Below are 19,848 nucleotides of genomic sequence, written 5' to 3'. Positions count from 1 at the left end.
CACCCTTGCAAATGCAGGCATCGGCATGGAGCTTCAAGCCCTGGCCCGCTGACCCAGAAGTGGGTCAGAACGTCATCCTGCCTGACATAACCCACTCCCACAGCCACCCTGGCCCACTCAGATGCAGAGAGCATCTCGGGGAAATGAGGGACTTGCGCTTTATAATAATACCCACTGCAACATTTATAGATACTTAGCACGTGCCAGGTCCTGCGCTTTCCTCTTCACATGTAACAGCTCCTGTGTTCTCCACAACACAACTCTGGGATGGATGCCGGGAGGGTGAACATGCTCAGAGAGGCAGAGTGATTTGCCAGAGGTCACACTGTAGTGCGGGACTGTGCCAGTGTGTGAGCCCAAACTGTTTGGCTCCAAGCCTTGGACTCTTGCCTTCCTCACCAGACCCCTTGATGCCAGACCCACAGGCACTCACCCTGGGGCCCGCAAACACAGATGGGCGTGCCTGGCAGTAGGTGGGACCAGAGTCAACTAGAATGCCAGGATTCCTGGGCTTGTCACTCTGGGCCATCATATTCCCTCTTCAGCCTCCAACCATTCCTGTGTCAGAGGTATGAGGGGAGGTTTAGACAACACAGGGATTTTTTCTTCCACTTATTTCTTCTCAGTGTGCAGAAAAGGAATTTTGAGCAGCGAGAACAAGACTCACTGAGAATCTCCTGCCTAGGAAGCCACCGGGGTTCCCTTCCCTTCTGGCAAAGGGAGAAGTCCAGCAGCTGGATCCAGCCTCCAGCCTTCTCTGAGACCTCTCATGCAGACTTTTAACAACGGGGCCGGAGGCCAGAGGCTGGGCTAGCTGGGTCACCCTGAGCAGGGAGTTGGGTGGGCCAGATGGGGGGATGGCTTCCAGGAGGCAGTTTTCAGCAAAAGGATGGTCTGGCAGTGTTGCCAGGAAGGCAGCGATGCCCCTCACTAGAGGCATCCCGGGTTGGTAGGCACTGGATACACCTGTTGAGGAAATTTGAGACAAGCAATGACCAAGTCCCTGCAACATCCTCGTCGTCATCTTTGTCGTCATCATAGCTACCACTGATTGGACACCCTTTGTGTCAGGCACTTTAAGCTATGATACAACTGGCCGGGCGCGGTGGCTCACGCCTGTAATCCCAGCACTTTGGGGGCCAAGGCGGGCGGATCACGAGATCAGGAGATCAAGACCATCCTGGCTAACACGGTGAAACCCCGTCTCTACTAAAAATACAAAAAATTAGCCGGGCGTGATGGCGGGCGCCTGTAGTCCCAGCTATTCGGGAGGCTGAGGCAGGAGAATGGAGTGAACCTGGGAGGCAGAGCTTACAGTGAGCCCAGATCGTGCCACTGCATTCCAGCCTGGGGGACAGAGTGAGACTCCGTCAAAAAAAAAAAAAAAAAAAAAAGATATGATACAACTTCCACTACTGCTAATAAAAATGGCAGCTACTAGGAACTCAGCGCTTATGTGGTTGATCTTCATTGACTCCTCACAGAACCCTGTGAGGCAGGTGCTATTGTTAGACCCATTTATAGACAGGGAAACTGAGGCTCAGAGCAATTCAGAGACGTGTTTACAAGCAGGGACAGCAAGATGCAGGCTCTACCTGGCTGCTGTGTCTGTGGTCGGCTCACCTGGGAGTTGGCCTCCTGAGAGCTAAGCAGCAGGCAAGGCAGCCTCTGCCAGGTGGGGCCTCCTCCTTGGACTGTTCCTGCACTGGGGCAACGCGGGCTTCACTGTGGCTGAGGTGGCGCCCTCTGCTGGCTGTGCCCAGGCTGTGCAGAGCCACGAGGGAGGCCCTCCGTGGACTTGAGTTGTGGGAGGTGGACTGACCCTGGAGCCTCAGGGTCAGATCTTCACTGCAGATGGCAGCCATTCGCCAGTGAGAACAGGTGCCAAGGTCACTCCGGCAGTCTGGGGCTGAGCTGAGGAGTGAATGTAAAGGCAGTCTTCACTCCCAGGCTTTTGTCCTTCTACCCCTCCCTTGTCTTCCCCTAGCTGCCTCCACCTCCTCCACTGCCTTCCACTCTGGGCCCCTAAAATAGGGCCTCTGCCCCACTGTTTTTGAGGAATCTGAGTGACTGGTGTGCAGCTGATAATCTGTCTCCAAAGGCAAAGCCAGGGTCCAGGGTTTGGGGCCTGGAGCTGCCACTGACTGGCTTTGTGATACTGGGGGAGATTCTCAACCTCTCTGAGTGCTGTTGGATGGCAGCCTTCCTGTGTAGACTCTGAAGAACTGAAGAGATTTGAGGAGGTCTCCTTTACCTGATTAGAAGGCTCTATTCCACCACTCCTCCTCCTCCCTCCCCTCCCCTTCCTCCTCCTCCTCCTCGTCCTCCCTCTTTCTTTCTCTCTGCCTCTTCTCCTCCCCTGACCAGAGGAGGCATTTTAGGCTCAGAAAGCTGGAATTACTTGGCCGTATGTCACCCAGCCAGGGGTTCCTGGCTTCAGAATCTGGACTTTGGAGGGCTGACCTCTGCCCTGCTTCCTTTTCATCTCCTCCTATATGTCTGATCCATCAGCTCCTCCTACAAAAAAGAGAAACATCCAAAATCCTCCATCGACTTCTCTGTCCCCTGCCACCACCCGGGCCAACACCGCATCCTTTCTGGCTATGAGACCGCATCACCCTCCTTGCTTCCTCACAGGGCATCTGGCCCCCCACTCCTGTTCTCTGCCATCTAGCCTGCTCACTGGAGTGGGCAAAGTGAGCCTTTTAAAATGCAAATCACATCCCATCTCATCTCCCCTCGAAACTTCCCATTGTGAATGGGATCAACCTAACCTCCCTTCCACACCTGGAGGCCATGTGCTATCCAATCCCACCTGCCCTCACTGCCTCCTTCTTGCTTATAAAGTTCCAGGCTCACCGGCTTCTTTCTGTTTCCCCAACATGCCAAGCTTGCTCCTGCCCCAGGGCCTTGGCACATGCTGTTCTGGGGCCGGATCTCCCGTCCTGTGCTGTGTGCTGCTGCTTCCTTTGCCTTCAGGTGTCAGTTCAGATGACTCCCCCTCAACCCATACCACGTAATGTCACCCCACCCAGACACTCTCCACCACATGACTTCCTTGTTTTCATAGCCACTCTCGGTCTCTGAAGATATTTTATTTGGTCAGCAGCTCACTTGTTTATTGCTTATCTCTCCCCCTGGAATATGAGATTCACATGGGGCAGGGACCCTGTTGTCTTGGTCACAGCTGTGATGCTGCTGGCACTTAGTAGGTGCTTGATAAATGTTTGTTGAATAAATAAAGCCCTTCCTAGCCCCAGCTACTCTTGCAAGCTTGGAACAATCTTTCCAATCTAGTTCTACTTTTCCTGCTCCCAGTGTCACAGCTCAGAGCCTATAGCAAATGCCCACATGAACATGCTGCCTCTCCTGCTTTCCCTCCACAGAAACACTCTGCTCTTCCAGACCTCAGAGCTAATGATTCCTCTTTCCCTCTGCCTCTCTCCTCTCACTTGGCTAATTTCCACCTGACTGTCAGTACTTATTAAGCTCAAGCATCACCTCTTCCCGGAAGCCCTTCCTGCTTTCCTCTCAAGTTAATTACCTTTTCTGTCCCTGTAGGCCCCAGGTGCCTCCTATTCCAGAAGGCAGTCCCCTCTTTGTATTTTAAGAGCATCTCTCTCCTCTTCCCCAACCATAAGGACTCCTTAAGGACTAAGACCAGTCTGGTTCATCACTATGTCCTCAGCACCACCAGCACTCAGGAAATACTAAACTGGCCTGACTTCATCATTGCCATGATGGGAATTTTGAGGATTAGAGAGGCTAGATCAGTGTCTCCCAGCTGTATGACCCATGGCAAGCCCCTTCTTCTCTTCAAGCCTCAGTTTCCTCATCTGTAAAATGGGTATAATTCCAACTCCTCTGAGGATTCAAAGAGGCTTCCCTTATGGACATAATGTGTCAGCTCGGGAAAAGTGTTGGGTGAGTGGGGGCTCCCTTGTCTTGGCCCTGGGCTTAGCGACTGCCTCTGTGAGCAATAAGTCCCCTTGAGCCCTTCAGGGAAGGAGATTGATGTGATGTCCTCTGGTGAGCCCTGAGCCCTGGATCCTTGTCCTCAGAGGTCCTTAGAGGTAAGGGGAGGTGGTAGGCAGACTGGATAGGCTCTCAACTTGCAGCCACATAATTTAATTTGAGACATGTCTCTATAGTTCACTGGCTGTGTGACACAGGGCAAGTCCCCTTACCTCTCTGATCCTCAGCTTCCTGATGTGGAATGGAAGCTAATGACACATACCAGCCTAAGACTCAAAATAACATGGATTAAGGCCGGGCGCGGTGGCTGACACCTGTAATCCCAGCACTTTAGGAGGCCGAGACGGGTGGATCACCTGAGATCAGGAGTTCGAGACCAGCCTGGCCAACATGATGAAACCCTGTCTCTACTAAAAATACAAAAATTAGCCAGGCATGGTGGTGGCTACCTGTAGTCCCAGCTACTCGGGAGGCTGAGGCAGGACAATCGCTTGAACCTGGGAAGTGGAGATTGCAGCGAGCCAAGATCACGCCACTGCACTCCAGCCTGGGCAGAAGAGCAAAACTCCATCTTAAAATAAAATAAAATAAAATAGGCCAGGCGCAGTGGCTCACGCCTGTAATCCCAGCACTTTGGGAGGCCGAGGCGGGCGGATCACAAGGTCAGGAGATCAAGACCATCCTGGCTAACACTGTGAAACGCTGTGTCTACTAAAAATACAAACATTTGGCCGGGCGCGGTGGCTCAAGCCTGTAATCCTAGCACTTTGGGAGGCCGAGGCGGGCGGATCACAAGGTCAGGAGATCGAGACCACAGTGAAACCCCGTCTCTACTAAAAATACAAAAAATTAGCCGGGCGCGGTGGCGGGCGCCTGTAGTCCCAGCTACTCAGGAGGCTGAGGCAGGAGAATGGCGGGAACCCGGGAGGCGGAGCTTGCAGTGAGCCGAGATCGCGCCACTGCACTCCAGCCTGGGCAACAGCGTGAGACTCCGTCTCAAAAAAAAAAAAAAAAAAAAAAAAACACAAACATTTAATCAGGCGTGGTGGCAGGCACCTGTAGTCCCAGCTACTTGGGAGGCTGAGGTAGGAGAATGGCGTGAGCCCGGGAGGCAGAGGTTGCAGTGAGCCGAGATTGTGCCACTGCACTCCAGCCTGGGCGACAGAGTGAGACTCCGTCTAAATAAAATAAAATAATAACATGGATAAAGTAGGTGCTCAATTATTATATCCCCAAAGCAACTCCTGACCTGATTCTTCCTGTGATTTGCAGGGCAGGTGAGGGGGTGTCTAGCGACCACCCTTGACTGGGGCCATGACCATCCTAGGCTATGAATAGGAACCTTCCTATTCTAAATGGGTACCTGGACTGGCTTGGGTACCTGCAGCCTGAGTTAGGTGCTGAGACTGGACATGCAGGAGGGTCCCAATGCTGGTGACTCCATTAGGTGTCAATGTGTAAGTGACCAGCCAGCCCTCAAGGGGATGTCTGTGGAGTCCTCCACATGAAGCCCAGTGAGTGCAACTTGGAAGGACAGAGGCCAACCCTTAGTCCCTACCTAGATCCTCATTTATGGTTTCATTCATTCTTTCACTGCTGTGTTTCCAGAATATTATACAGGGCCTGGTCCATAATAGGTGCTCAATAAACATACGATGGAAGAATGATTTTTTTCCATACAGTCAACAATCATTTAATAAGCCCCTACTGCATTGTAAGCCTTGTGCTAAGGGATGGGATACATAAAGTGGATGGGTTTTTTGAGACAGTCTTTCTCTGTTGCCCAGGCTGGAATGCAGTGGCACAATCTCAGCACACTGCAACCTCCGCATCCCGGGTTCAAATGCTTCTCATGCCTCAGCCTCCCGAGTAGCTGGGATTACAGGTGTGCACCACCATGCCCGGCTAATTTTGTGTTTTTAGTAGAGATGGGGTTTCACCATGTTGGCCAGGCTGGTCTCGAATTCCTGACCTCAGGGGATCCACCTGCCTCGGCCTCCCACAGTGCTGGGATTACAGGCGTGAGCCAGCGCCCCGGCCTGCAGTGGCTGCTTCTGAGAGCTCCCTCTCAAGCTCACCCAGGGCTCCACTAAATCCTCCCAGCCAGCTCCCACTGGCTGCCAGGTTCCAGGCACCAGGACTTTCCCCAGAATTAAGGCCCAAGCACCCCATGCATCATGAGGCCTGGGAAGGCTGTACCCCCACATCCACAGCTCTCCAAATCCTCCCAGTCCTCCAAGCCCCTTCCTTCTGCCGCCTTCTCTCTCCAGCCCTCAGGCACTGCCATCTCCTCCCTCCCAGCGCCCTACATCTATCTAGGTTTTACCCAAAGTGGCCAGCAGATGGCGCCAAGGGTCCCCTTTCCCCAGCGCTGGACTGGAGACCAAGATCCCACCAGGACCCTCCCTCCTTTTCTGCCCTGCAGGGACGGGAGTAGATTCTGTGTCCTCTAACTGAACCCTCTCCTTCCTGCTAGTTCCTGCGATGGAGGCCTGAAGAGGCTCCAGTTGCTCCTGCGGGCCTCCTGGTTGTCTTCCTGTCTGATGGATGGGGGGTGGGGGGTCCCTAGGGGCTAAGCTGCAGCTGGTGGGGCGGGGCCGGGGGGGGTGGGGCAGGCAGCTGCTGCGGGGAGAGAGAAAGAGAAGATAATAAGGAGAGAGCAAAGAGCAAAGAGAGAGAGGTGCTCTGGCTCCGGGGCTCCTCTCCCAAACGGGTCGAGGTCCCAGCTGAGGCTCTCCCAGGACAAGGTATGTGGCGGGGGAAATGATGGGGCTGGGCAGTGTCACCCTGCCCAGTGGGGCAGGCCTGGGGGCACTGAGGGGATGGGCAGGAAAATTCTGCTGCTCAACAAGAGCCCCTAAGCTCGCTTCCATCTCACCCCTTCCAAGGTGACCAAGGAGGAACACAGGGCCAGCGAAGGAGTCCTGGGTGGGCATTAGGAGAGGAGGGTTGTCTATCACTGCTCTTGACACACTGTGTGAATTTTCACCAAGCTCTTCCCATCGCAAGACCCCACTTCCTTAATGTAAAACCAGGTGGATGGAGAGGTTTCTATGGCAGAACTTTGCAAGATGTCCCCTTTCCAAAGAAAATTAGCCCTTCCAGGGCTTCTTGAAAACCTTTAAGACCCAAAGGGAAGTCCCGCTAATGGTGGAATTTCGGATAGTCGTGGGACGGGGCTCAGGGGTTCTTGTTGAGACAAAAAGGCCCTGAGCCCTGGTCCATGCCTCTCCTCCACTTTGTTTCTCTGGCTGGGATGAGGGAGGGGGGCTGCAGTCACTCCCCCTCTCAGAGATGCTCTTAGAGAGATTGCTGCAGACTCTTTTCTGGCTGGGGAGGAGCTGACCCCGGCCAATTCTAGAATCTCAGGAATCTCCGGATGGGTGAAGTCACTCTGGGTGGGGAGACAGTTCAGTTAAGCACAGCTTTGGGAGTCAGATCAGCCTGTGCTCAAATCCTGGCTCTGCTGTGGATCCCTGGACAAGTCCCTGTCCAAGCTGCAGGATCCTCTTGTGCAAAGTGTGCACAGAGTATGACTTTACAGAGTTGCCCTGAGAATTAAGCCACATAATGCAAAGAAAGCTCAGCATAGTATCTGGCCCCTGGTAGACGCTCATTACTGCCCTCACTATGGGGATGAAAATGAAGGAAAAGGACTGGCCTGGCGTCACAGAGTTGAGTCCAGTGAGTCAGAGCAGCCTCTTCCCAACCCCACTGGAACACGAAGCCCTAGTGTCCACTTAGCACTCTTTGCTCAACCCAGCCTTACTGTGATCTCTCCCCTCTGCTCCCGTCTACCCCAGCTGCATAGGCCTCGGGTCTAGAGTGGAGTGAAGGGATCCCTAGGCCCAGGGATGGGAGGCGCGCTTCGGGGTGGGGGCTCAAACGGGCATCTCCGTGGCACTTGCCCTCCCTCTACCCTGGGAAAGCGCAGAAAGCGGCAGCCGAGTCAGGGCTGTGTGCAGGCGAGAGAGTGACCGCGGCGGGAGCGCGGAGAACCCAGCTGGGCTCCCGCTCGGTGAGCGGGTGGGAGCCGCGGGTCCACGAAGCCCGTATCTCCCCGGTAGCGGACCGAATAGGCAGCGGGGGCGGGAGTGGGGGCGCCCTCCGGTCCTCACCCCGCCCCCGCGCCTCTCCCCGCAGCGGGGGCGCCCCGCCCCCCGGGCGCCCGACGTGGACGCGGCCGCCGCCACCGCCGCCGCGCGGGAGTTGCTGTCCGCGGAGCCGACATGCAGGCGGCGCGGGGCGGCGCGGGGCGGCCGGGGCGGCCGGGCCGCGGGCCGGAGCGCGAGCGCGAGCGGCCGCCGGGCGCCGGAGCCACGTCCCCCTGCGCCGCCCCGGGCCTGCCGGCCGGAGGAGCCACCATGCACCCCGGGCCGCCGAGCGCCTGGCCGCCCCGCGCCCGCGCCGCGCTCCGCCTGTGGCTGGGCTGCGTCTGCTTCGCGCTGGTGCAGGCGGGTAAGGGGGCCCGGGGCGGGGGACCGGCGGGCCGGCGCCGGGGCAGACTCCTCTACCTGGGAGTCCCCTGGTCCTTTCCCTGCCCCCTAGGGATCTCCTGTCTCGGCCGAAACACTGCTCCCCTAACCCAGCCCCCAGCATCTTCCCTACCTCCTTGACCCCCAGACCTGTCCTTCAGTTTCCTAACCTCCCCTGTCACCTCAGCCCTGGGCTTCTTAAGGTCTTGTGGTCCCCAGTCCCCTAATCCCATTCCCCTAGCCCCAGGTCTTTGCCTCAGCTTCCCTAGCTCCCTTCTTTGGCCCAGGGAGCAGCTGAGGACACCAGTTCTCCCACCTTGGGCCTCTCTCCGTGTCCCCAAGATCTCTCAAAGCCCTGCTGGCCAACTCTGCAGGGGCAGATGGGGTCCCGCTGTGCAGGAGCACGTGTGAAGGGGATGGGGGCTGGCACCTGAGGGCGCAGTGCAGAGCGTGGGGTGGGCCCCAGCACCCGAGCTGGTGCAGTGTCTGACCTGCCCCATGGAGCCGGCACGTCCTTGCCCAGCCTCTGCTACCACTCTGTCTTTGTCCCTCCTGGCTGCCGCTGCCCGGCTCATCTCTCCCTCCGTGGTTCGGGGCGCGCTCTCTCGCATCTGTCTTTCTCAGATGCCCCACTTCTCTGTCCTCTGGTTCTGTGTCTGCCGCCACCTGTCTGTGTCCTGTCTCTCCACCTCCCTCTCCATGTCTGGCTCTGTCTCCCTCAGGTGCCAGGCCCAGCTCCCTGGGCCTCAAGTTCACTCTCTGTGGGGCGAGGGGTACTGCTGAGGCCCAGCTCTGCCCCATGCTGCACCTGCCCCTTGGAAGATAGAGGCTTATGTGACTGCACTGCCCCTCTCCTGGATGGTTTTCCTCACTGACCCCCACTATTCTCATCACTCTCACCCCCACTTACCTCCTGTCTCTTGGAGTGATTCCTCATTGATCCTCTTCCCCTACCTGTTCTCTCCTCTCCACTCGCCATGGAGGGTCACTGCTCTGAGTGACCCCATCTTCTCCTGCCACCTCTCACCTGCCTCTTGGGGCTGGAAGGGAGTGGAGAAGAGGCTCACACAGACTTCCCCAGGCTTCATTCTGCCTGGGCCACCACAATTCTGGGGATACTTCTGTTCTCATTCCCAGCCCAGGGCTCACCCCAGCCTGACACTTCTTGATCTCTGGGTCTTTCTCCTTCGTTCAAGGTCACTCCTTGGACAGGGCAGTATTGTTAAAAGAGCACTGGACTGGGAGTCCTTTGGTCTGCTTTTCATCAGCTAACCTTCAGTTTCTGTCCACCTATGTCCCCTCCATGACTCTCTCAACTCTAACCGCCCATCCCTTAGATAGGGCCCCGGCCCAGGCCCATCACTTTGAGCCTTGGACCCCTGGTGGGGCCGGCCTGTGGCCAGCAGCGGCTTCCATCCCAGTCATGAGGAGCCTGGGGCCTCTTGGGCTTGGTTCTTCAACCCATTGAAGAGCTGAGAGCCATGTCACTGGACCCAATCGAGGCCTTAGTTTCTTCCTTCCCCTCCTGCAAGGCCTTCCCCAGGTTTCCCTTTCTTACTTATGAGACAGTGGGTCTGGGCCTCACGACAGGGGATGTTCAGGCTTAGGTGCCTCCCCGTCCCCCAGACAGTCCCTCAGCCCCAGTGAACGTCACCGTCAGGCACCTCAAGGCCAACTCTGCAGTGGTGAGCTGGGATGTTCTGGAGGATGAAGTTGTCATCGGATTTGCCATCTCCCAGCAGGTAATGCTCCACTGTCCTCCGGGGGGAAGGACACATCGGGATAGTAGTGGCAGATGGGGGTAGGAGTGTGGCAGTGGTGGTGATGGAGAAACAGAAAGGAAATAGGAACTTGGGGCAAGGAAGATGAACAATTTGGACATATGTCTGAAAATTGGGGCCCCATTCAGACATATGTCTGAAAATTCTCTAGAAGAGAATCAGTGAGGGAGGGTTCGAGAACTTTCAAGTGGAACACAGAAATTAAGGGCATGGTTTTGATCTCAGAGACATCTGCATTTAGGACCTAGCTCCAGTGCTTACTAGATACGTGGCCTTGGGCAACTTCCCTAACCTCTCTGAACCTGTTTCCTTCCCTGTAAAATGGAGATATTGATAGCGGAGGTGATGGAATGAAGATTGTATATGTAAAGGCTTTGTCACCACTGGGAGGTGGGCAGGAGCGGGGCTGGTCACCGAGTGTTGACAGCAGTGACCGGCGCTTGTCTGCAGAAGAAGGATGTGCGGATGCTGCGCTTCATCCAGGAGGTGAACACCACCACCCGCTCGTGTGCCCTCTGGGACCTGGAGGAGGATACGGAGTACATAGTGCATGTGCAGGCCATCTCCATTCAGGGCCAAAGCCCAGCCAGTGAGCCTGTGCTCTTCAAGACCCCGCGTGAGGCTGAGAAGATGGCCTCCAAGAACAAAGGCAGGCCCGGGTCACTGTTAAGAGGGATGGGGTGGGGTGAGGGGTGGTCAGGACCAGACCAGTGGGTGGCTTGAGGAAAGCTCTGTCTCCTTCCCCTTCCCCCCTGCTGGCAAGTAAAGCAGTACCTGAGAGAGAGAGGGTTCACACTAGTCCCCAACAAGATGCTGGGCATATAAACTCCCTTTAGACTCGGTCCTATCACTGCCACCCCAATTAGCCATCAGTGCATTCTAGAATGTACACTAGATGTGTGGGCACCTGTAGAAATCAGCACTGTTGTCTTGGGCTTGGCCCTAGAGGAGTGGCTGAGGGAGGAAAGGAGCACTGGACCTAGTGTCTCTCCTGACAGATGAGGTAACCATGAAAGAGATGGGGAGGAACCAACAGCTGCGGACAGGCGAGGTGCTGATCATTGTCGTGGTCCTGTTCATGTGGGCAGGTGAGTCTGGTCCCCGGGTCCTTTTTCTTCCCTCAGCCTCTGAGAAATGGAGAACTCTGACCAGCCCCTTCTCTCATGAATACAAAGGGTAAGGGGTTTGGACATCTCTAAGGTGAAAAGTCTCCAAGTCCTGCCAACGACAGTTCTGGGAACCAGATCTGACCCCTCCTCTACCTCACTCTTCACCAAAAAACCAGCATATTGTTAGCTGCCTTATAGGATTAAATGAGTACTTGCCTTTGCCCTCCCTCAGAAGAAGTTCAGCTTCTTGGGGCTGGACACTTCCACAGGCCCTTTACCTCTGGTAATGGCTACAGCCCTTTTTTCCTCTTCTGGGGTGCTGTGCCTCCAAGGGGTCCAGGCCTGGGAAGCTCAGGGGAAGTCACTGCCTGGCCTTGGGACATTCTCCTAACCTACTCACCCTTCTAGACCCAGGCACCATGGCTGCAAGACAGCCACGGTAAAAACTCCCTCAATCCGTCCATTAGAATGGCCCTCCTGCTTCTACACCCCCACGGCATACTGTTCACTCCTCTCTTTAGCCTTTCATATGTAAGTTAGTTGGGCTTTTGTCTCTTTCCTTTACCTGTGGTCTGTGAGCTCCCTAAGAATGAAGACCAAGCTTTTTGTTTGTTTTGTTTTGTTTTTTGAGACCCAGGTTGGAGTGCAGTGGTGCAATCACAGCTCACTGCAGACTTGACCTCTTGGGCTCAAGTGATCGTCATGCCTTAGCCTCCTGAGTAGCTGGGACTACAGACATGTGCCACCATGCCTGGCTAAATTTTTATTTTTTGTAGAGATGGGATCTTGCCTTGCTATGTTGCCCAGGCTGGTAAAGGCCAAGTTTCATTCATCTTTGTACTCAATTCAACCAGCATTTACTGAACAATCACTCCAGCCCAAACAGTAGTGCTACAATCATGACTAAGAATACCCCTGTGCCTGCAAAGAACTGTCTGGGCGAAGCCAGGCCCGAACTTACTTCTTTTCTTCTCGTTTACTCTTCTAAATTTTTCTTTTTCATTTTCTTGGGCTGAACTTAACTATAATCCAATGTGATGAATGCTATGATAGTATCATGTAGGAGAGCAGAGGAAATAACTGTGGGTTAGAAATCAGGAAAAACACAGAGGAGATAACATGGGAATTGAGCTTTGAAGGATAAATAGGAGTTCACCAGGCAGCCAAAAGAAGAATAGTGTTCAGGGCATGGTATGTTCAAGAAATAAAGTAAGTTCAGTTTGGTTCAGGGCAGCTGCAATCCAAGAGAGAAGGTGGAACGTGGGGGAGTAAAGGATGGCGAGGCTGTAGACTGGAGTCTTTTGAGGGATTTGAATATTATGCTAAAGCTTTATTAGCATGGTGGCTGAAAAGGCAGGCTGTATTGTAGAAGCATTTGGAAAAAAATGTTCCTTAGGCACACAGAATAACAGGCACTTGGAAAAATGAGGCAAAAACAAAGGGTTGTACAAAAGAGGAGGTTTGCTTATGGTGCGTTATTAGATTTGGCACAGACAGTATTTATATAATCATAACAATATAAACATAGTGAATTAACCCAAAATTGTGATGTAATTCTGTTAGGATAATAGGGAGGGAAGTAGAGGAAGTTGTGATGCTTTATCTGCCCTGGTTGGAAGTCAACAGATTTCTAAAATAGATCAAGAAATAACATTCTAAATATAGAGGTAAAATTGGGAAAACACCTAGAAGGACTGGAGTTGGCTGCCTTAATACTGTCTGACTTTCAAAAATCATTCTGTTCATGTATTATTAGTTTGATAAAACTAAGCATTTAACAGACTGCAGGCCCTGGAGTTTATGTCCCAGTTCTGCCACTGTGTGACCTTGAGTTAAGTTAGTGAAACTCTCTCTATATCAGTGTCCTCACTTGTACCCTGGGAATGATAATAATAGGTATCCTCACAGAGTTGTGAGGATTAAGTGAGATAGAATATGTCAGGGCACAGCACAGGGCCTGGCACAAGTTCAACAAATGCTATTATTGTTTCTATTTTCCCCTCAAGGAAAACCAGAGCTGTTAGAGATTTTGTTTGTTTTTTTGTTTTTCTCTGAGACAGAGTCTCACTCTGTTGCCCAGGCTGGAGTGCAGTGCTGTGATCTCGGCTCACTGCAACCTCCGCCTCCCAGGTTCAAGCTATTCTCCTGCCTCAGCCTCCTGAGTAGCTGGGATTACAGGCACCTGCCACCATGCCCAACTAATTTTTTGTGTGTTTAGTAGACGGGGTTTCACCGTGTTGGCCAGGCTGGTCTCTATTTCCTGACCTCGTGATCCGCCCACCTTGGCTTCCCAAAGTGCTGGGATTGCCGGGCACTGTGGCTCATGCCTGTAATCTCAGCACTTTGGGAGGCCAAGGTGAGCGGATCACCTGAGGTCGGGAGTTCGAGACCAGCCTGACCAACGTGGAGAAACCCTATCTCTACTAAAAATACAAAATTAGCCAGGCGTGGTGGTTCATGCCTGTAATCCCAGTTACTTTGGAGGCTGAAGCAGGAGAATCACTTGAACCTGGAAGGCGGAGGTTGCAGTGAGCCAAGATGGCGCTATTGCACTCCAGCCTGGGCAACAAGGGTGAAACTCCATCTCAAAATAAAAAACAAAACCAAAGTGCTGGGATTACAGGCGTGAGCCACCGCGCCTGGCCGTTGTCAGAGGTTTAAAGGAAAGGAGGAGAGGAGATATGATCAGACTCATATTGTAGGAAGATCAGCCTAGCAGCAGTGAAAGGGGTGGCTCATGAGGGCACAGGTGAAAACAGGAGCCAGAGGGCAGAGGGAGGGTGCTACAGTAGTGCAGGTGAGGCACAATCAGGAGAGACCATTGGCAAGCACTAGTGGGAAAGAAGCAGGCGAGGCAAGAACCCAGGCCCTGGCCTCTGACTGCTCACTTGTTCCCCTCAGGTGTCATCGCCCTCTTCTGCCGCCAGTATGACATCATCAAGGACAATGAACCCAATAACAACAAGGAAAAAACCAAGAGTGCATCAGAAACCAGCACACCAGAGCACCAGGGCGGGGGGCTTCTCCGCAGCAAGGTGAGGGCAAGACCTGGGCCTGGGTGGGCCACCCTGTGCCTTGTGCTCTGGTAATCCCTGGACTGAAGAGGGGGTCAGCTCAGGGCCTGGCATGGTGACAGCTGGGCAGAGCCAGACTTGGCTGCTGCCTGTGTGACACAGGGACACTGCAAGTTGATTTTGGATCCTCTCCTTTTGCAGGGTGCCAGGGGCCAGTGGTGATTTGGAAAAAAAAAAAAAAGCAGTGAATGGGGAGGGCAGAATTCTTGGTTGGTGCGGGACAACAGGAATGGGGTATCTGGCTCATTCCTGCTCCTGCTGTGCCTTGTGACCTTGGGCAGGTGCTTTATTGCTGTACCTTGATTTCCTCTTCTGTAAAACAGATATGAAAACCTTTTCAGTGCTTGCCCTGAGCAGCTAAGAAGACAGACAGTAGAGAATGTGAGAGGATCTCATGATCTCATGGTTCTGACGATGATTATCCAACAAACATCTGGCCCTCTCTACATCTCCTCTTCCCTCCATCTCCTTGTACCCTCTGGCTTACTGTCCTCTCTCTGGAGCACTTTCCTGAAGCCTTTTATTAACCCCCATCTCCAGAAGCACCTCAACAATGTCAGTGGCTGAGGCTGCACTCAGAGGGATGACTGCTGGGGGTAAACTGGGTGCCAGGGGCCATGGGCCCAGGACCCAGTCTTGGCCATTCAGTTGAGTGAGGCTGAAGGCTGGGTTTGAAAAGGCAGAAAGACAAGACATCCAGGCAGGGCTTCTCTTTTCCTTCCACAAGGGACAAGAGCCTGGCTTATTTAGGCTGCAGCCCTGCTGCTCCTCCCTTCCTTCTTCTGTCCTCTGTTTCCAGCCTTGCAAGAAGTCTATTCAATTAGTCCTGGCCGCTTCTCTCATTTTTTTCCTCCCAGTTTCCAAACAAGCCCTCAGTGAACATCATTGAAGCGTGACTGCCTGTCTGCAGAGAGAAGGATTCCATTTTTCTTCTCAGCTGGTCCCCGGGCCCACGGGCACAGGGAGCGGGACGACTGCAGCAGCGGGGAGGAGGCACAGCTAGCTGCAGTTTTCTTTTCTCCTTGCCCTAGTCAGATGAAGGAGGCTGAACTACAAACCCAAATTCTGCAAAAAAAAAAAAATAAATAAAAATAAGCCACAAAACTAAAAGGCCTGGCCCCATTCTGGAAAAGGCAAAGCTGCATGAGACACAGCCTTCTGCCTCCTCGCCTCTCCTGGACTGGCTTCCTCTTTGAGAAAATGCACAAAGCCCTGGGAGATGACAAGCACGAGGACTGACGCAAGCTGTGTCTTTCAGACCAAGGAACATCAGAGAAGCTGTGGGGCTGCCTGCCATGCAGGATCATGGCTGCCATCAAGCCTTTTCTGGATCCAGCCATCAAGGACATGTTTGTGGTGTGATACACACCTTTGCAAGTGTGTAAGATATTACCTGGTTTGTCTCTTTTGGAAAACAAAAATCAGAAGGCCGCACTCTAGAGGGCAGAGAGATTCCCCCGAAGACTGAGCTGGTTGCCTGCATCCTCTATCTTCTTTGACCCTTATGACTGTAAGATCATCAGTTTGGGGTCTTAGGAAGACCTGGAAGGTACTGGTCTAATTTATTTAGGAAGTATCTCTTGGAATTTGAGAAATGCTGGCTTGGACAACTGAAAAGTCACATCACATCTGGCATTCTGGGGGTTACTAAAACACCCCTTCTGGAGTGGAAGCTGCTGGAAGGCAGGCCTGAGCCATTCACCACAGACAGGAAGAGCAGCCCTGGCTATCACACTGGCCTCTGGGGTCTTCATATCTTGCCATCTCATCCAGGGTTCCGTGAAAGTTACCCAGGGTCCTCATGTCCTTCCTTAGAGCCTGAGTGGTGTGAGGTGACAGGTCTCTCTCTCCACTGCCCCTTTCTGGCTTAAAAAAATGGTGCTTGATGAGGGAAGGTAGACTCTTCCCTAGGACTGACGAGTTATGGCTGCCAGATACCTGCATGGGAAGAGGTGGACCTCTGCATCTTCCATTGGCGGCCAAGGATGGGTGTGGGTGAACCACACCTAGCACAAGCCTGGTACTCAGTAAATATTTGTTGAAATGAGTAAGAGCATCGGTCTCCAAGCCAGAGCGCCAGAAGCCATCACCCAATGACCGCCCCTTCCTTCCGGTCTACAAGAGCTCTCAAGGCTGGGTCTGCCACCACTCTGCTTTGCCCAAGTGTGGCAGCACTGGGGAGGAGAGACAGGATAAAGGGCAGATGTCAGCAATACTAAGGGCTTCCTCATGGGAGGGCATGAGGCTCCACTCATTGTCTTGTGACTTCCATCCCTGCTGAATGGGGCTGCAAGGCCAAAGCTCCTTAGGGGAGAGGTCCTTACCTCTGATCCACTTAGAGCAATAACCACTTTTTAAATGTAAAATAAAAAGACAAATGAAAAGGCACATCCTTGTCTTCTGGTAAATGCCCAAATGTTGCCCTCTTTTTCTGGCAATTGGCAGCAAGTCAGGATGTGTGGAGGAGGGAGTCAGTTCTCTCTCTCCATTTTGGCCTGCAGCTTCTTAGGGACATGCCTGCCAGCCAAGCTGGAGTTGGAAGGGAATCTCAAACAGATGGGGGTGCACGTGTAGGAGAAGAAAATAGCTGCTCCATCATCCTATGACTGAGGCTCCCCCAAACCAAGCTTAGGCTGCCTCACTAGATAGGTATGCAGGCTGGTACTCAGTTTTTAAAACAAAGGGTTTTCCCCACTGGATGGGGCTGGGTGCTTTTCCTGGCCAAAGGAATGCAATTCTTGTTTCTCCCTAGGATAAGGAAGGAGTGAAGGGGAACAGCAAAAGCTGCTTTCTGCAGCTCAGTATTCACAGCCTGCTGTTATAGGCTGTTAAAGGAACACCATTATGATCCCAACAGCAGACTGAAAGAGTAATGATATTAGCCAAGGAGCAAAAACCAGTAAATGGGGCACCTCGAACATTTCGTGTCCAGAGCCAGGAAGAGCTTGGAGAGAAAATGTCCGGTGAGCAGGGCTTGGAGTTGACTGTTTTAAAAGGTTCTGAAAGCAGAGGGAAAGGTTTTATTTTTATTTTATTTTATTTATTTATTTTTTTGAGATGGAGTCTGGCTCTGTCGCCCAGGCTGGAGTGCAGTGGCCGGATCTCAGCTCACTGCAAGCTCCGCCTCCCGGGTTCCCGCCATTCTCCTGCCTCAGCCTCCCGAGTAGCTGGAACAACAGGCGCCCGCCACCTCGCCCGGCTAGTTTTTTGTATTTTTTTAGTAGAGACGGGGTTTCACCATGTTAGCCAGGATGGTCTCGATCTCCTGATCTCGTGATCCGCCCGTCTCGGCCTCCCAAAGTGCTGGGATTACAGGCTTGAGCCACCACGCCCGGCCCGGAAAGGAGGTTTTAGAGGCTGCACAGCAAAGTAGGAAACTGAGTTGCACACCAAACTCTAAGCCAAACCTCAAAGAGGTATTTCCTAGGCCCTCTGTACCCATCTAGTGCCAAATGATGGAAAAGCCCCGAAGTCAGCACTAGGTATAGTATAGTCAGTGGGGCTCAGGGAGCTCTGCTAATGGGGGTTTCCTGTCTTCAACTTAATCTGTGCCTGTGGTACATCATAAAGGGTATGACAGAAGAGGTAACACTCTTGGCTTAGATAAAACTCCATTACCTTTAATTACCTCCCTAAACTCCCAATTGTGTAACAATTGAGCCTTCCCTGAATCACTGTAGTTGCAAAGTCGAACCCTACACAGCTAGACTTGGGATGTGATCTTTTCACCACCATCACACAGATCCACGGACATTTTCTCCTAACTGTGGAAAGGCACAGGCAGGTCTCTGAGACCAAGAGACCTCACTTGCAGACTACAACAGGCCTGTGGGAGAAATGTTGGTCTGAGAAGCAGGAGACCCTGCCTTGTAATCACCTAACACCTCAGGCAAGTTAATTCTCTGAGGTTAGGTCTTGGTGTCCTTATCTGCCAAAAACAGAGAATTTAGAAGATTCCCAGACTCTACCTACTTCCTACAATAGGAGCCAAGGTGCATCCTCCTAGGAGCATGAGGGAAACCTCAGGGTCTGAGGGGAGGAAGATAGACTGTTGAGTGTTTCTATGAGGCAAGAGTCCTTTTCTCCTCCTACTCTTGTCCCCTAGTTTTTCAGAATGGGCCTTCTCAAGAATCCATTTTTAAGAGTTTTGGTTCAACCCTTAACAAAAATGTGCAAAATCTCACCAACCCATTAATATGATGCTTTCGATTTATTTCTGACTCTCTTTAAACCTATGTGACGGTTACGGGAATTTGCGTTTAAGAAGTAGCCTCCAAGAACAAATTGCTTCTATAAATGGGACACCCTGCTCACCCTCCTCCCTTGCCCAGCTCCATCAAGCTCCATTGGTACAAAATATTGCCAAACCTTCAAATGTGACTTGAAGTTGAAGGAAAACTTTGTATACAAATAGTTCCTAGTCAGGTGCAGTGGCTCACGCCTGTAATCCCAACACTTTGGGAGGCCAAGGTGGGGCAGATCACTTGAGGCCAGGAGTTTAAGACCAGCCTGGTCAACATGGTGAAACCCTGTCTCTACTAAAAATACAAAAATTAACCAGGAGTGTTGGCGCACACCTGTAATTCCAGCTACTCAGGAGGCTGAGACATGAGAACCACTTGAACCCAGGAGGCGGAGGTTGCAGTGAGTCAAGATCGCGCCACTGCACTCCAGCCTGGGCAACAGAGCGAGGCGCTTTCTCAAAACAAATAGTTCCTTAGTGATATATTTCAGGACTATCACTTAGACTGCTTTAAAGGTTATCCAAAATATTATATTCCACCCCCTTCTCAATGGGTGCTGGGGAGGGCCAGATTTTCCGTCTATGGCATGTTCCAGTTGTCACAGGGGGAAGACAGGTGGGGAGGAAGGACAAGGCGGGAGCCTGTTCATTTAGGAATTCCACCACTGACCAGCTGATACTTCCTGTGACAAGTGGAATTTTTTTTTTTTTCCTGACAGGTGCTCTGGCATACAAACCAAGCATACACTAAAATCAGCTTAGGAATAATTGTTTTCTCTTAGAAAAGCAGAATACTAAGAGAAGCAGGGAACTCCACTTTCTAGCTTTAGGTGGTTGGGTTTTTTCTTCCAATAAAAGCTCAAAATAGGCTAATCAGAGAACGACCCCCTTCCTCTTGGAGAAGGTCCATTTCTCCTTTTCCTCTTCACTTTTCCGTAATGTAAAATGAACAAAAGATCCTATCTACACCTGATGGGAACAAAACAGATATGCATAGGTTAAGGAGAGTACCTCAGATTGAGACAAGAATGTCAAGTTGCTGAGTACTTAGCAAACTTATATTGAGTCTTTTGCATGGACTCAATACTATATTTTATCTAGACTTTATAGACAAAACTTATAGCACAGCAGGCCAGACAGCATGGCTAAACATGTTGTTACTTGTTCTGTCAGCATGAACTCAGATTTTTA

General features: G+C 52.4%; 2 protein-coding genes across 3 annotated transcripts in view; one reads left to right on the top strand and one right to left on the bottom strand.

Moving 5' to 3' along the window:
• Positions 1–19,848, bottom strand: part of HPCA (hippocalcin) — an 83,359-nt gene that overhangs the window by 16,477 nt on the left and 47,034 nt on the right. Inside the window, exon 1 of one of the 2 annotated variants that reach the window (XM_050796404.1) lies at positions 9,351–9,354. The exons of the other annotated variant lie outside the window; for it this stretch is intronic. The gene's annotated coding sequence lies outside the window, so the exon portion shown is untranslated. Of the gene's footprint in view, positions 1–9,350; positions 9,355–19,848 lie in introns of those variants that run through there. 2 annotated transcript variants of the gene reach the window in all.
• On the top strand, positions 8,279–14,580 carry FNDC5 (fibronectin type III domain containing 5). Its single transcript, XM_050796857.1, has 5 exons — positions 8,279–8,433; positions 10,077–10,192; positions 10,682–10,880; positions 11,230–11,319; positions 14,242–14,580. The coding sequence occupies exons 1-5, from the start codon at positions 8,340–8,342 to the stop codon at positions 14,427–14,429; spliced, it is 687 nt and encodes a 228-aa protein (XP_050652814.1). The 5' UTR covers positions 8,279–8,339; the 3' UTR covers positions 14,430–14,580.

This window comes from Macaca thibetana, chromosome 1, assembly GCF_024542745.1.
Source record: "Macaca thibetana thibetana isolate TM-01 chromosome 1, ASM2454274v1, whole genome shotgun sequence".
Taxonomy (NCBI): domain Eukaryota; kingdom Metazoa; phylum Chordata; class Mammalia; order Primates; family Cercopithecidae; genus Macaca; species Macaca thibetana.
The sequence above is the reverse complement of the archived record's forward strand: the minus strand, read 5'-3'. Positions and strand labels throughout refer to the sequence as shown.

What these genes read in the sequence shown, in the direction of transcription:
- FNDC5 (XM_050796857.1), top strand. Translation starts at nt 8,340, where the DNA reads ATGCACCCCGGGCCGCCGAGCGCCTGGCCGCCCCGCGCCCGCGCCGCG. An exon ending in GATTTGCCATCTCCCAGCAG is followed by an intron (nt 10,193 to 10,681) that starts GTAATGCTCCAC and finishes GCTTGTCTGCAG; the next exon opens with AAGAAGGATGTGCGGATGCT. An exon ending in GATGGCCTCCAAGAACAAAG is followed by an intron (nt 10,881 to 11,229) that starts GCAGGCCCGGGT and finishes CTCTCCTGACAG; the next exon opens with ATGAGGTAACCATGAAAGAG.